We start from the raw sequence: 17,840 nt of genomic DNA, 5'->3' as shown, positions 1-17,840 counted from the left end.
GTTGTACTGTGATTTAAAAGTGACTTCTATCTCCTTCAAAAGGTAATTAAGAAAAACAAGCTTTCCTATGAAACTAATGAAAGAAAGTTTGTAACCTTTTGCTTAATTAAGACTCTGTGGATGCAATTCTGGATGAGGACACAAACAATGTATAGAAAAGAGCACAAAAAGAGTTTAGTCTTGTTGGGCAGTCATTAATTTAGGGAGAATGAAAATAAACATATAAATTAGTTCTTCCACAAGCAAGCTCTACAAGCTAAACTATTCAGGAATCTTGGGATTGCAAGGTAAATCTTGTATTTAATGGAACATAAAATTAAGGATATTTCCACCTTCCTGACACTGTATTGACAATGTAACCTTCCTGCTAGATGGGTCAGACTTAACAGTACAAGTTATTTACTCTTCCTGCTCATGATGAAAATCAAGGGCAATGTTTTGCAGAGTAACTCCTGAACAAAACAAAGAGAAAAAATAAAACAAAACTTTTTTCTTCAAGGTCTCTCACTAAACACGTGACAGGCAAAGCAAAGATTAGGTCTTCTTGCTGGATAATAAACAGCACTGTGGGAGAAAAAATATTTTAGCTTTATTAATCTGACTACCTGGTATATAATTATGACAATTATTTTTTGGCTCAGTTACTTCTACTTAAGCTCATGCGGTTTTGTCTGGCGGTTTTGTCTGGCTTATTGCTGAATGTTGTTCAGGTACAGTCTGCAAACAAATTGTCTTGCATTGCAGCCCCTAGTCCCCTAAGTGAGATTTATTTGGCAGTACTTTGAAAAAAAAAATCTTCACATTGAAAATTATATCCTACATTAAGCACTACACTGCTTTCCACCTGTCCTATGTTTTCTGAAGACAAAGATGTCAGGGTTGTTTTTTTTTCTTCTCAATTAGTAACACTTTAAAAGACCTGCTTATTAATTGACAGTAAGTTCACTTAGGAACAACTTAAGGTTGAAACCTAAGACCCATCCAAACTATTTCTTACACTACAGCTGGCTGAAGAATAGCCTGACTGAAAAACAACCAAGCCAGTGTAATAAATAAATACAAATTTTAAAAAGAAGAAAGAGAAGCCCTGTAAGCACAGAACTCCTGAAGCTTAGCTCATGGCACTAGTGTGTTTTCAACAAACAAGAAATAAAGATGTACGTCTCCTGACAGTTGCTTTCCTGGGTTGTCTGATACAGGATGGGCAGCCACTCCTAGTGAAAATCTACTAATTGTTGTGTGTGGTGTAGATGTGTTTTCATTAAATGTCATACTGTATATAAATCTCCTCCCTTGCTTTTTTCTGCCTGGAAAATCTTGGTGCTGGTTATGATGGAGTTGTTTACTGGGAAAGAGTTCTCTGATGCTGATCACAGCACAGCAGGAAGTTTTAGCTCCCTTGGGCTACTCAAATTCTTCTCAGTTGCTCCCTAAAATACTGTTTATCAGCTGAGCATTGCTGGAGCACATCATTTCTGAGTAATCGTCTTTCACTTCTCCACCCATGACCTCAGAGCTGGCTGCATTACTAGATTATATGATACATTATATATAATAATAAATGCCTTATAAATTCTACAGTCTAGATTAAATCTCTCTTTAACAGTTCTGTGTCCCAGTTAGTAGATAAGATGGAGGGAAGAAGAGCAACATAGGATCACAATATCTATTAATTAATCATTCTCAGGCATTAACATGAATAAACAGGAGAGATTAATGAATTTCACAGGCTACTGTATTTCAGCAATCCATATCGGCCTCTATTAGTTTTAAATATCTTCTGATGACAAGCTTACAGTCATATTACAATGCTTGTCTGTGGGACATGGGTAACTAAGATGCAGAATATGAAGGAAAATTCTTTCTCTTCCCCAGCCATAGGCATTTGATCTCAGTAAAGGTAAATGATACATATGTGCAAATGCTCTAAAGCACTTCCATTGCTTAGAGCCCTGCAATCCATATGTCTTTGCAAATCTGTCACTTGCCAAAATATATAGTCCTGATTCTCCACATGCCTGAAAGGAGATGACTAAGGCTGTTCTCCATTTCCCATTTCTTTCATATTTGGAAGGAATGATCTCTGCAGTGACCATCCCAAAAGGACATTTGTCATACATTGCTTAATACTTCTCGTATTTCTTAGTAAAAAACCACCTAGGACAGCTACAAGAGGGTGAGAAAAAGTTGTCTCATGTCTGAAATGCCCAAATGGGAACGAGCCCTGCCTGATGCCTTGTACAGTCATTTGTTTCACTGCATCATAAGGAAAACATCTGCAAAATGTTCCAGATTGAAATGACAGCATTGAACACTGATTTCTTACTGACACCAGTGACAACACAAGCTGCAAAGTGGTGAAGAATCAGGTTTGGTTAGTTGTTTTCTAACTATTGAAAAGAGCTTGGAAATAAAGCCCTGAACATGGCCACTGATAAGATTAAAACTGAAACATGACCTAATAAAATTTGTCAAGCAAACATTAACAGAGAACTGATTAAACTGTAGCCAAATTAATCATTGTTCTCATTCCATAAAAGCAAAACAATCCAAACTTATGGGTTGAAATTGCCCCTCACATATAGACGTATGTAATATGATGAAAGATATTACACTGGAAAATATAAGTGCAAAAAACATGTTTTCCCAATGGTTTTCAAGCTTAGAGCAAGCTGTTGATTTGAATCACTGCATCTCTATTGCCAGGCTAATATAAACAACATTCTCACAATGCATAGAAACAAAGTTAGTTACAGGGATGGTCTCTAACGAGTACATGTTCGCCACCCAGTTTATTGTGTCTATTTACTGGTTTACTGAAAATTAAATACTTTTTTCCCATCTGGTGGTTAAATGAATATGCGGCAAACTCCCTTTCTGGGTTAATGTTTCACTGCTGAGTAGAAGAAGCTGGAATAGTGACTGTTTTATTTTTTTTTTACAAAAGTATCTCAGTGGACTTGGCTCAGAAGGGCATGATTGTTGCTTACTTGAATAATCTCCAGCAGCAGGCCTATGGCATAAAGACTTTAAATGAAAAAAAAAAAAAAAAAGTCATTCTGCTCTAGTAACATATATTTGCATTTATACAACATATTTAGATTTCTTAGCCTCAAGTCACATATGTGGTGAATGTGCCGTCATTCCTCAAATCCATCATGGTGTAAGCATGCATCAGTCTGGAACCACTTGGTCAAGACCCAGAATTGCCTTGGCGGCCAGTCACAGACATTTTTGTAATGATGCACTATGTCTAAATTGACAGAAAAAGAACTCCTCAACTGGGTACAAAACAGCTACATCTAATGACACCTTTGAAGGAATTTAAAGGCTACATATATATAATTATCTAATTCTCGTATACAGTAAAAAACCAAATGTCATGTCATTTTCCCCTAGATAGGAGCAAGTCCTTTCACGTGCTGGAAAATATCCATTACAAATTATATGGGTATTGTGTGAAGTCTCAATTAAATTTTTGGGATAAAGAAATGTCAATATTGCATGAATACAGCAATTTACTTAATTCCTAAAGTCTTCTGAGTTTAAAAGATCCAATTGACCCCAGATGTATTTGTATGAAGGCAAAGAGAATAGTTCCAGTCTACTACCAATCTCTAGTACTTTTTGCAAGAAGCAAGTTATGTTTTGTTTAATTGCATCTCAACATGGACAATGGTGATTTGTTGTGCACGCCATGTAGCTCTCATTGCTATAAAATCAATTTTATTTAGCCTGGAGGAAAATGTCATATTCATGGCACAGCAGGGGCTTTCCAAAAGAATATGGATTACTGGGAACAGAGAAAATATTATTTCTTGTTGGCACAATATTGCATCAAAATCTTGGTTGTCTTTCTGAGTCACCCCCAAAACCACCTTGTTCTTCATCACATATTTTGGGGTTACATACTTCTGTTCCTCTTTTGGGATTGAACTGTTCTCTAGGAGGGTATTACAGTCTAGGAAGGTGACTCTGGGAAGCAAATCTTTTCATATATTGCTCCACAAATTGAGGAAGAGTTGGCTGCAGGTTCTGAGATATTTCAAGACATTTTCACTTTGAGCTTCAGGCATTTCTATGGATCTGCTCAGCAATCAGCAAACTTAACATTTCCCACATCTTTATTTACAAATACTTATTGATAGATGTTAAATCTACCAGCATTTTACAACCCAGAAAAATCATAATTAAAGCAGCTCCTTTGTGCACTATGCTTCTCAAGTCTTCACTACAGGCAATGGTAACTAAGAAATAATTCTCTCTGTGCAGTGTTGTGAAGACATATTTTACACTTTTCATTGGGAGGGGACAGATTATCTTATCTTCAGACAACCTTCACAATATCTACTCCAATCATAAAGATAAGAAAAATAATCATGCTGTGGGATCTGATTCTCTTTCATATCAGTGAGGCTCATTTGAAAGGATGTGCTTCTGCAATAAGACTACTGCAGATTATTTCATTAATTTATTTCAGAAATGGGAATATAATCAATCTACAGTGCTGTCTTTGTGCTTTTAAATCTGTAAAAATGGTAATACTGTAAAACAAACTAGGCAGGTACTTACCACCAAAAATACACCCAATAAAGCATTAACTAAACAATTCTCACTTATGTGTATAGAAGTGTATAGAAGTGCATTTCGACAGAAAGTAAATTTGACTAGTAAAATAGCTGCACAAATAACTTGTAAAGTGTTATTATTGCAGAGATGATTAAAAGGTGTTTTGTGACTTCATGTTATTGGTGAAAAAATGCAAAGGCCCAATTCACAAACTTCATAGAGCCAAACCAAATAATTAACTTTAGAAAACCCTACTGAAAATGTATCTGAGTGAAACATTTGTTTTTCTGAAGAAGACCTAAGATTGTGGATTTGTACAGGTTCCCTTTTCCTAAGTAGTTTATCTTTCTTGCAAAACTGCCAAAGTAAGCAAACTCACTGTTGCTTCCAAGGCAAAATTAAATTACCTTTTTTTTTTTTCCCCCCAAACTGATATGGTGGATATTTAAAGAATATGCACTACAAATGTAATTAAATATAAATGATTGGCAAGCATATGAGCTTTGGTAATGCGTAGATAATTGTTGACATCTCATCACACATACCTGTTCATTACAAATGTTTGGCACATTGATAGACTTAAATAGTACCAAATCTCCTCTTTAAATGAAAGGCAAAACTTGCAGACAATGGATTCATCATATCTATTTTGTCATTTTCAATTGTCAGAACCAAACTTACCCTTTTTTCCCCCTCACCTCTCACAGATCCTCAGTCTGTGCAATGAGTAAATAATCTGAGTCATTTGATTCAGTCTTACTTCAAATTCCCTTCGAAGTACCCCAATAGTGAGGGAATATTTCACTCTAAGACTATATGGCTTTTTCCTTATATATCCAGCTTTCAATTCAGACATTCAGACTTTATTTTCTTCAGAGTGATGCAAAAATGGTTGGAGTATTTTCAAGCACCTATATCTGCAATTTTCAACTAACTTCATCTTGACAAACTTCTGACAACACGATATTCTCTGGAGATGCACACAGCACCATGAGGACAGTCAGACAGAGGAGCTCTTTGCTAAATCTTGTAGCCCATATATCTGTGGGCTGATAAAACAACAGCAGGTTGTGCTATTACCTCCACCCATACTATCTGGCACCAGATGTACAGAACATGACACATTTTTAAATTCTTACTCAGTTTTTCCTCTGTTGATGAAATTCCAGCCTTAGGAAGTGAGATAAATGGACTTTGTTTCACACTTGGAGCAAAAGGGAATTTTGTTGTGGACTTCAGTGTCCAGGATTTAAACCTGCAATGAAGTTTTCTTAATTAAATCTATAGTATAACTGGCTACAGAAACCTGGGTTTGGCTCAGCAGCTTGTCTGACACTACCGATAGGTGCTGACAGATCTCTCCGGGCGTCTGACTCACTCTGTTCAGACCTGCTTTCTCAGGCTACATGTCCGACACCAGGACTTGCTCCATTGAAACTACGGCTGTTATATATGAAACATATTGGTTTTAAAATGGTCAGATATCTTAATAATGCTTTCACATTTTTCTCACCATGTTCAAATGTATTTGCTAGCTTCCTAATGAGGGTAATATTCCTAACAAAGTAGATAAGGTTTTCATGCTAAAAGATGAGAGACCTTGAATTCAGTGGCATGAACGACTCTTGTAACAAGTGTGGGATGGCATGGGCCTGAAAAACACATTAATATCAATACTAACAGGCTTAGGAAAGATACAAAACAGCATGAGCTATTCTTGAAGAAGAAGACAGTGCAAAGGGAAGTTAATGCACAACAGATTCACTTGCTCATTTACTTCATTAGTGCCTCTGTTTTCAAGACTTAGAAGAACAGTTCACAAACAGAAAAATCCAGATTTGTTACCTATCATTGCTATTATTGAAAACTATTTGCAATTTCCATACTAGTGTAATCAGATACTACATACCAGTTGTAAACAGTGCCTGTGAGCAACACAGATTTGTATGGAAACATTCAATAGCTGTAAATCCCACCCTTCCCCACCCTCTGCATGCTCCACAGACACACGCCCTGCTTGTATTTGCATCAAGACTTGTAGCCTGACTCTCAGTTCAACCACTGGGACTTGCAATGATTTTATCAGCTGAAGATCTAACCCTGAGCATACAGCAAGGAGACATAGCGTCCGTTCTCCTCTCTAACTCCAAGCATTGGACCAGAGCCCACACAAGCTGTATGGTCAGGCTGTAAAGCTAAATAAGATACAGAGATAAAGTCCTAAATACTAATAGCATATGTCCTTGCCAAAGAGGCTGACGAGAGCTGGAGCTGGTGCAAGAGAAAGGGCAGGTCCATACATCTGGGAGCAGATGAGGGGGAAAGAAGTGGATATGAGTGTTTGGGGAGAAGGAAGCAAGGAGGGAGATGCCCTCCTTCCAGAAGCAACATGCAGTTATGTTGGCTCAGCTGAGAAACCACCATCTGAGAGAGCCTGTAAAATCTTTTAAGTGCTGATGGTCATTCAACGCCCTTCCCACAGCTCCCTGAGAGCAAGGAAAGTTCCTCATAACTAGCTTCAAAAACCTCTTCTGGTTTCTCAACTCAACCATGTCAGGCCCAAATGGACAAAGAAGCAGAGCAGATGGAGTAAAGGAAGTGAAACCAGGTCTGGGAAACAATAACCAGCTCACCAGTGTGACCTGCTACCCAGGGAGCAAAGGTGGCATTTGGCAGGGCTGAAGGGGCTGTGGTGGGAGGAGTGCTTGAACAGGAAACCAGGCGAAGGGCAGGGAACTCGGCAAGCAGATTTACCTGCCAGTGGAACAGATATTTCCTCTGCTGGCAGCAAACCAGCTTTAGGAGGTTCCTGCTTGCTCTCCCCACACGTAACCGCTTGTTCCTGTCCCCACAGGGGGATTCCCTCTCTGACATGGGCCAGATAATCTTTCTTTTCCATGCTCTGAATGAGGAACAAGAACTTTTATAATGACAGTGAAGGAATTAATATTTTAGCTGTTTCTACTGTCAGGGTTGCTGATTGAGCTCACAAGGCAAAATTAACAGCCCTACTCTGAATTGCTACAGAAGAGCAACACAGAGATGCAGTTGCTGTAGGGAAGCACTGTTTAAATCACTTAGTCATTATCTGGGGTAGATGCAGAGGATGGATATTTTCTAATAAAATGTGGTTTAGATGAAGAGGATTACTTTTTTTCAGAAAACTCTAAAGATTTTTCTCCTTATACTCTTTTTCCAACAAGCTTGTTTTATTTACTGGCAGTAATGAAAATAAAACCAATTCACATTATAACACCTTGGACTAGCATAATGTTCTCCCACGGCAGAGTAAAATATAATTATCAGTTATACTTTCTGACATTGACAGGAGTTAATTTTTATGAAGCTATTAAAACTAGAGGTCACTGTATATCTACATTAATTCCCTTATATGTTTGTTATTTGTGTTGGAGTTGTGCCTAACAACTTGTCAGATTCAGAGTCCCATGTGCAGATGTGCAGGTGGACCCAATATCTGCCTTGTAGTCTGAAGCAACATTGCACTAGGACCTGACTAACTAAAAATGACATGGCAAGCAATGTAAGAGAAGTGTCTCTGCACAAAGTAATCATGTGCACCACCATATTATCTCCTGTCAATCATTAGTATGTAGGCATAAGCTATTATTGGAGGGTCAGGAGGTTGATATTTTTTATTATCAATATTTACATGTATTTATCCATTACACAAATGGGTGTCATATAGACTGTTTTTATGATACATATCTAGTGAGAAATATTTCACAAAGAAATCAAGGTTGCATAGATGATGCAGAGGGAGTTATGAAGTAATCCCAAAGCAGCCAGGTAACTCTATGGTACAACACAGCATGCTTCTCTAGGACAGCCACAATTTAGATCACAGAGGAGAATGACTGTTTTCTTGACTTAGTAGGAAAAATGTTACCTTTGTCACTCCCACTCTTGTCTAAATGCCTCTGCTAACCACAGCTAGGCAATCCCTCTGACTTCTCGGACAGTGCTCTGGTGTGATAAAGGAAATTTTGTCCCTGTTTCTTTCTGCTGTCTCTTCGTGTATTTATCTCCAAAGGATTTTGACTACAGAACAGACCTCCCCTGCACCTCTCAGCCCTTCTTTGAGAAACTTCTCTATAAATGGAACAGCAGAAACAGGGAGGGAGGAAAGGGAAATGGGATGTGACTCGAGGACCTGCGCTGCAACCACAGATGGCCACCGTTAGACAAATTGACGTCAAGAGGATCATGCCCTCAAATTAGTGCGTAGAAAGAGAACAAGGTTGGAACATTTGAAACTACTCACAATTGGGCTTGCTTTACAAATGTCTTTAGTATAAGTGCAATTAGACAAATATTTCTGAAAGTACCCTCTTCGAAGCTGATGCCACTGATCATGTGTCTTCCCCACATTCTTCTCCTAGACAAGCAGTTTTCAGTGTTGTCTCATCCTTCCCAAAGTCTAATTCTTCTGTTTTTATCTCTCATCTTCTGAGATTTAATCAAGTGAACACTCAGCAGAATAGTTTGGTATTCTGTGAACACAAGTCTTTTTTTATCCAATTGAGGCCCTTTTGTGATCATGAAAAAAACTGTTGTGAGCTACAGGCTGTTTACACTGTTAAGAGGTTGATACGGGTCAGTTCTCTAAGGTTATTCTTAGTTCAACTGCAAAGTAAACTGTTGATGTCACTGACTGGAGGCTGCTCTCCAGGACATTATATATATGATAATTATATGACAGAAAATGCAACATATAGTTGGATCTGACCTCCAAGTTCACTAGTTTAAAAAAGGAAAAAAGTGTCTGTAAGAAACTTGCTGTTTTCCCGTTACTAAAATGTAATAAAGCCCTTCAAGTTTATACTTAGTCTACAACATATACAAGAGTCTTTCCTCACATGGACAGCAATGTCCATCCATCTTCAGCCAAGGGTACATATTAAGTCCCAGTGTTCACTGCCTCCAGAAAGCATTTTTGAGACAAAACAGGGAAAATCTTTTCCATAACTAGACCATCATTTGAAACAGGGATCTTAACTCCCATATAAACATTTAATGTTACTCTACAAAGGAATCTGAGACAGATTTTTCTGAGAAGTCACAAATCATCAAAAATGAATTAAACAACGAATAAGGGATTCAGAAAAAGCAGCACTTCTTCAGTCAGCACATTTTCCTTGTTCTTCATGGACATTCAGAATTACAGCTGCTGAAATTATTATAAAAGCATGTTTTTATTGCTTTTCTTCCTCTTTCTGTAGAGCAATCATAGCTGCAGAAATGCAAGCTCATTTCTAGGCTTTTTTGTATATCACCATTTTACAATGTTCCCAACATTCATAGCTGCGCAACACCCTCACTGTGGTACTAGGATCACTGCAATATCACAGTTTAAATGAGGCTCATGGAGCTATACAATTGTAACTATATTTTATATGCATAGTTAAACAATGCATGTCATGGAAATAAACCAGCTTTACTAAAGCAGAACAAACTAACTGCTCTGATGCAACAGGTTAAGCATCTCTTCAGTTATAAAATTAAACATGTTTAAAGCAAAAATTATTTAGAAAACAGGATGCTTGATATTGTAAAGCAGCATGTTCAAAGGATCCTTTTTAGGACATTAAGGAAATGTACTAATCCAGTCGAATTTACAAAAGAATTCCTGGCACCAAAGTGTTATCCTCTACTTTCTTTTTATCATGTTGTAAGAGTGGACCACTCTTAGGGGAAGAAAATCATGCATGCAAAACACTACATGAAGCTAAACAATTCTTAGACATGGTTAGTTTCCATGTGGAGCTGATGATTTAGCATTGTCATCCTTCAACAGATGAGACAGAAGTGCATGTCTTTAGTTCACTTACTTAAGATGAAAAAAACAAGCAATGGAAATTCAATCCTGCTTCAATTTACTTCAGTGGCCAAACTCTTGCCATGGCTTTAGTGGGAGTGAGAATGTAACTTAATTCATTCAATGTGAAGAAGGAAAGAATCAGCTGCGAATAATATTTTTGTTTATTAAATTTACATCACTGCCGTAGTTATTTTTAACAGCATTAAGTGAATCCTGTTTTAAAATCCAAAGGTTGCCTTCAGTCTTGACTTTTCCTATGTGCTGTGTCACAATGCAGGATTCTGGTCCTCTGACCAAACCAGCATCGGTCACAGCAGGTGTGACTTGGATTTGAGACATGGCCACATCCCTGCATGGGAATGATATGTATTTGTGGATGTCAACATGGACATGTCACCAGTGGCAATGTCCAAATCTGGACTGGCCAAGAAAACAGGGTGCACACTTTTGTAATATAAATGTATTCTTTGAATGCACAGACAACTTCTAAGCTGTCCTTGAAAAGCAACAAAGGAAAACAAATGATTAGACCTAAATTTGCAGTCGCAAGTCAGTGTTCCTACTGGAAATTTTTAGGGCAGCCACAAATAGAAGAGATTGATTTTTGTTCTTTTTTTTTTTTTTCCTAGAAGGCAATCAGTTTCCTGGTCTGATTATTTTCTGCCACTGCCTATAAAATAAAACCTAGAAACACACACAAAAATCTCTATAAATGTACCTGTCAATAAATTGGCAAAGACTGCTACTCAAAAGTTAGACAGAAATAAGACTCTCTAGACTGTATGAATTAAACACCTTTATATGTATGAATTATGACACAGACCGTTCTGTTCTTCAGTAATGGAACTGATGCTGTACTGTAAATGACATTATTGAATGAGACTGGTATGCAAAAACCTTCTGTATTTGCTGTAGAAGTTGGAATGAGGATGTTAAATGAGGTAGCAGGCAATGAGGATGTGCTGCTTAGGGAAGCTGAATGCTACTTCTGTGGTTGAGGAGTTCTGCAGTTTGGGTGATGGTCACAGGGTATCTCCAGCTACATGGAAATGAATGATAAATGCACACTGTTGCTCTGAGATTGAATGTACTGTTATTCAAAGACTATTAAAATATAGAATGTTACTCAAAGTCTATTAAAATATGGAATATTATTCAAAAATCAGTCCCTAGCTTTCTAAAGATCATAATATTCTACCAGAAGACAGTTTGTTTACCTTCTAATGTTAAAGCTATAACATAATAACAAAAACACCTCAGAATCTTGTAAAAGAATATAAGAGATATAGATTAATTAACGTCTATGTAGTGAGAGAACCCCAAATGCATCATGAGAGCAGTGGCAGTTTCTGGGATTTGAATGACATGTACCAATACCTAAAAGCTAAAGTCTAAGTGAAGAACATAAAAATAAATATTGAAGAATTATTCAATTAATGAATCAGGGAAAACGTGGGAATATAGGATGAAGTATGCAATTAAAGAACATAGTGTATTATATTGACACAGATGGAGCATATATGACTTTGCCTGTGTGTGACAAGATATTTTAACTGACTTGTGTTTGTTTGTACTTTTATGTGTGTATGATTTTTTAGAGCACCTTTTTAGAACTGGGGCAAATAACGAAGGGAATCTATCATATGACATTATGTTGATACTCACATCATTCACTAGAATATCTATAGCTCACCATTTCTGGCACGAATTTCACCCCCTTAAAACTATCTCACAGAAGATGAAATTCTATAACTGCTCTGCAGACAAGCTTTAAAATTTTAACTGCTGTCAGAACACAGAGGACTTGTGACGCACGATGGTTTATTGAAGTACTCTTGCAGTTATAGACACTTTTTTAGCTACCCCACCCTGCTTCTTCTCCATCTTCCTCTATCCACCACTGACTTCTTTCTTTCTGTCTCAATTTTATCATTCTCTGTGTTCTTTTAATACCGTTCCCTCTTCTTTCTCTCTACTTGTCCGCTACACCTCTTCACCCTCAACTTTCAGCACTTGGCATTCACTTTCTTCTCCTTCTGCTAGGGCATAGAAAGAAACAGTTTCCTAGTACTCAACTGAGATATGCTGGGCTGCAGCTGTGAGATGAAGCAATTGCAGGGGAAAGTCCTGCTCGCTTCCAGCTCTCCTGCCCAAGGAAATGCTCAGCCCTTCTGTGAATATGGACCTGTACTGTCCCATAAATGCATTGCAGTTGGAAAGGGATGAAACCTTCCCATGAAAGACAACATCTCTAGCAGCCAAATGAACACACATGTGTGACCAGGTTTTCAGAGCTGCCTGATGTAGCCATTTTTTGTTAGTTTTCCATAAAGAAGTAAATAATTCTCCTTGTGGTATTTCAAGCCTTAATTCCAAAGAATGGAGACACCAGGACTTGCCAATGATGTGACTGTAAAAATGTGATGAGAACTGTCAAGACAGATCATTCCTCCCACTTCTTTTTCTGAGGAAGCGTGGAGTTAATTTAGATGGAATACTTGGCGAGGTGGGAGGGGGCAGGAAGGAAAATAAGCTTAATTCTGCTAACAGGACATCTAACGTGCTACTATCAACAAAAAACCATGAATTAATTATGACAAGCACTACCTGCACCATTTATAATGCGAAAGTGTGAAAACAAAGTATTGTTTATTTTTTTTTCTCTTGTTCCCCAGGGAAAAATAAAAATATACCCTCTTTAAAAAAAAAAAAAAAAAAAAAAAAAAAAAAAAAAAAAAGAAAGAAGAGTGAAGAGGAGGCAAAATAAAGTCTGACAATCTGACAATTCCCTTTTCTTTGATTTTCCAGTTCCATCACAGCTCTCCAAATTAAGATTTATGTGCCATTTTGTATCTGTTGTTGCTTCCCCCCCGTCCCCGCTGCCCCGGGATATAGGTGGGTAAGTTTGGATAGGAAACTCTATCCCTCAAGCCAAATTGAAAGGTTTATAAAGTTGCTAATAAAAGTTTGGGTCAGTGCCTAAATATCAATCATCCACTCATTGTCTCTTTGAACAAGCTCAGGAATTTTCCCAACCGCTCCCAGCAGGTCTCTGTCACTATTTTAAACTAAGATTTCAGTGGTTTTTCGGTTTAGGGTTTTTTTGTTTGTTTTTCCTGTGTTGATCTCCATATTTTTTCTCTCTCCTCCTGCTTACCTGTCAAATGTAACCATCAGAATTTTGCCAAAGGTTCTCTGCTTTTGAAGCCGAGAGGAATTCACTAATCATGAGTGTCAAATTCACAATAAATGCCATCACCATATGGTATATGCTACTATTGGGAATTATCTCAGAAGGCCTAGTTGTGAAAAGTCTGGCTATATGTTAGAGGGTTTTTATTGCTGACTTTCATAACTCATGTCAGGTCTTCCAGTTTATGTGTTCATTGGCTTAAGTGAGTGCAACTGTTTCCTGAATTTATAAAAATGTTGTCAAGATCCCTTGATCTTTCTTCCTCTATCTCTCTCTCACACGCACATTCAAACACATATATACACAGGGGAATACCATACACAGTTGCATAAAAATCTAACAAAAGAGAAGCTTGTAAATAAATAGTATGTCATTGTGCTTACTCTATAAATTCCTGTGTGTGTTAAACTCATTATAAACATATCATAACCACTGATGAAGGCTTTACAGTCTCCTGACACATCACTTCATCCTGAGTGTAATTCTGTAACAGAGAGGAAGACCTAAGTTTGAAAAACTAAGAGCAGGATTAAGTCCCAGAAGGGCAGGGTGCTGACATAACTGAAAAACAACTAACTGGAGAGCATTTGCTTTAGTTAAAGAAGACAATATCAAAGTGATGTCTCTCTTTGCCTCCTAAGAACTCTGGAAGTGTACATTCAAAGCAATAAGAAATCTACCTTCTTTAACAATTTGTCCAATAGAAAGTTAAAAATACATTTGTTTAAACCCCTCAGACTGTAATATTCTCATCAGGAAGTACACATAAGACTAAGAAAGTCCTCAGAAAAGCACACTTTTGTAATCCAAAGAGGTAAAAAGAAAGAAAACAACATTTTCACATACCAGCATAGTGATAGAGAAAAAAATTATTACAAAAATAAATTATCAGTGCCATTAGAAACACTTGGGGCAGCACTCTTAACTTTCCCTGACACTCTAGAAAGGTATGAGTGTCCTCCTTGCCCCATGTCATCCCCACCAGCCACACAGGGACGTCTCTAATGGGCCTCATGACATTTTAAGTAGCACTAGAAGTCTTTGTTTAGGCAATGACTTCCTCGTAATTTATGCATGCTATATTCTTATTCTCTTGGAGCAAATTGAAATAAGAATATAAAACCCCAGTTTTATTTCAGAAACATGTACCCCTCCACCCAAAAAAAAGACAATACTGTCTCTAGGCAGAATTCATCTATCTTTAAGGCTTCTGTCATGTGTTTCTGGAAAATGGAAGGACAACTGTGTTTCATTTTCCTGATTAATAATACAAATGAACTGCTGGCAACATCACATCAAAACAAAAGTGGCAGAATCAGAAAAACTGCTGAAAAGTTTACCTTTATAGGAAAGCTTGAGTCTCGGGATATTTTGTTTTGACGTTCCAGTGACTGGAAGGAGCAGCATAGCTAAAGATAACAGGCTGCAGGCATGTGGTACTTGGGAAGCTTTCATTGTGATCTCTTCTTCTGTATCTTCTTTTGCACTATGGTGGAATATCTCCCCGCTTTTCAAACAATCTAAATTTAATCTGGAAGCAAAAAGAAAACATCTGTAGATATTTTTGCATTATTATATAAAAAACAAATCTGAAAGCAAGCCAGATCTATCTTTAAAGAGTAGTTCATTTAACACATTTGTTACAGAAGTATTCTGTCCTCTAGTGTAAATCAAAATGTTGTAAATCTGTTTCTTTAATACTAAACTTACACACTTTGAGTTTGGAAAAATATGTAAACTTTTCAAACACTGATGTCTGGCATAGCTAAAGTTTAAGCATAAATTAAATTAATGCAGTATCCATAAAAAGAACATTTGCCATTCAAAACTGACCATGAAACTCATTAGTTCATACCACTCCATGGGATATCTTAATGTTTTATAACTCTCTCTTTATCTCAGTACAACAGCTATTGTATGTTTATGCTATGACTAGAATAAACTGTAATATCTCAGATACCACGGGTGTACAAGCTGAGTTAACAGTGAGTACATACCTATCATAAACTTTCATAAATAAACTAAAAAAAATGGATAGAGCAAGTGGTTGTGTTTAGTTTTAATAGAGAAAAAAAAAAAGTCAATGTGGCTGATGGATTTAAATGTCCTTTTAGTGTGATATTTCCAGCAGAATAACTGTCTCAATCCACCCACCAAAATGTCCTATAAACTTTAATAAGTGGTTCATGCTGAGGTCAATAGGCTGATACGGGACTTTGTTAGTATAGCGTGCAGCTAAGCCAGATTTGCAATACTTTTCACTTGATAATAGTAATTCACCTTCCATAAATCTTAGTGTTTTACAAATGAAAGTAATTATCACTGTCCTTATTTTCCCTATGCAAAAATGGAATTATAAAACAGCAGTGAACCTACTTCTTCAAGGTCACACTGCCACCCCAGTAGCTGAACAGAAAGCAGCCACAGTTCTCCTGGTGTCCTGTTTGTATCCACTTACAAGGGATCCCTTTTGTTCAATAACTCCATTTTTGCATATGAAGTTATTTGAAATGGCATCCTGAGTTCTGATGGCAGAATTTAATGGTTAATGAATCACAAAGATCAGAGCAGATCCTTTCCCCTGCAAGTGCATGATACCAGAGGTCAGGGGAGATAGCGAAATGACAAACGCCAGTGTTTGAGTAATGCTGTAAATCAAGGAGTAAGGAAATGTTATGGTTAGTCGTGAGATTAATGGCTCATGACTTGCCATGAAAATTCTTTTCTGAAAGGTACTGAAACCATCTGATTAAAAGAGTAATCCCAGTGCCCACATCAACCAGCACTTGCATGGCCATCAAGGGAAAGGTTCCTTGTGAGTCCATGGAAGGTGCAGCGCAGCTCACAGCCCCGGAGCCATTCTTCAGGTCTGGTATTTAAGCTACTTGCAGGAGCGGTGCCAGAGCACTTCTGCAAGCTGCAGAGGCATCCAGAATCAACTTCGCACCTCATGATGCAGGCAACATATCCTTCCTGGCACTAAGGGACTGGAAAGAGGACCACTTCAGTTCTCTCTGCCAGAGGAAAACCTCTCGAATGAAGCTGGGGCTTTCTGAGCCTCCAGACCTTCTAACAATAGCAATAGACAAAGGAGTGTGCAGGAAGGGTGTGGTGGGGAAAGAGAGAGAGGGAAACTATTTGTAAAATGCTCAAAGCATCCTTCCTATCACAGAACACTGAGCTTTTTCTTCTCCATCCCTTCCTCAACACATTCAGTACTTGAATGCACTATTTTTGGACAAGTGATATGACATGGAAATAAAACAAAACAAACATGAAATGCCTCTTATTTAGCTTTCTCCTCCATTTGTTAGAGTATAGGATCCTGAGAAAAGGCCCTTACTTCTTTGATGATTTTACTTCTAGTTGTGGTTGGCCTACAAAGGACTGCTGTTGGCTACACTATCACAAAGTTATAGTACCTTAAAGAAATCTATTTTGGGGGAAAGAAGACAAAATAAAAGGGAGGGAGGAGGACTGTGTTAAGACAAGAGACGTCAGCCATTTTCATTTTCAGTGAGATGATAGATACTAACCATACTTTTAAAAGAAACAATTAAGAGGGAGCCAGTCTCACTGCAAATATGCTAAGAAGTCATGCCTTGAGGGTCTGAGTCTCAGCTAATAGAGACTTCAACAGTGGAGTTGGGGCTCATATTCTTGAGGCAAAGTACAGTGAAGAATCAAGACTAAATTTGTCACTTACAGAAAACAACAACAACAAACAACAAACCACAATTGCCTGAAGACATTGTCATACACTGAATTGCAGATTAAGGATGAGCACCAAACTTGGCCTTTTGACCATACCTCACAACCTCTTTTTTTCACATATGGTTATTTTGCTAATGGAAATTGTCCTTATTTTTTCCATTTACTTTTTTTTTTTCTTCCACCTTTTAGTTGAATATGGTGTATGAAAAACCATTCACTTTAATTCCTGACACAAGGCAGTCAATTTACACTGGAGGCAGCTGCTCTGTGAGCTCGAGCCAACCCTTTCTTGCCCTAGATTCGTTGCAAATCTGGCCAGAATGTCAAATATATTTTTAGTTTATGATGATCTCCTAATACAATTCCATCTTCTACACAGAGCCCTTCCAGCAGTCTAATGACTAGCTTAGGTTAATGAACTTCAGACCAACTAACCGGCCATTAATCTTAAGGAAATATCCTTCCTCTCTGTAACATATGTAATGTCAATCAGTGTCCTGTGCTTAAAAAAGCCACAGTCAAACA

General features: G+C 37.6%; 1 protein-coding gene and 1 long non-coding RNA gene across 8 annotated transcripts in view; one reads left to right on the top strand and one right to left on the bottom strand.

Moving 5' to 3' along the window:
- The window catches only part of SEMA3D (semaphorin 3D), a 140,373-nt gene that overhangs the window by 80,358 nt on the left and 42,175 nt on the right, over window positions 1-17,840 (bottom strand). For all 5 annotated transcript variants that reach the window (XM_080355964.1, XM_080355967.1, XM_080355963.1 and 2 more), the window contains exon 2: window positions 14,942-15,132. In XM_080355964.1, coding sequence (XP_080212090.1) covers window positions 14,942-15,056 — 115 coding nt within the window. In that variant the 5' untranslated portion in view covers window positions 15,057-15,132. The remainder of the gene's footprint in view (window positions 1-14,941; window positions 15,133-17,840) is intronic.
- Window positions 1-17,840, top strand: part of LOC308047486 — a 49,707-nt gene that overhangs the window by 5,642 nt on the left and 26,225 nt on the right. The gene's annotated exons all lie outside the window — the stretch shown is intronic.

This window comes from Nesoenas mayeri, assembly GCF_963082525.1.
Source record: "Nesoenas mayeri genome assembly, chromosome: 1".
Lineage (NCBI taxonomy): Eukaryota > Metazoa > Chordata > Aves > Columbiformes > Columbidae > Nesoenas > Nesoenas mayeri.
This window is presented reverse-complemented; position numbering and strand designations above follow the sequence as displayed.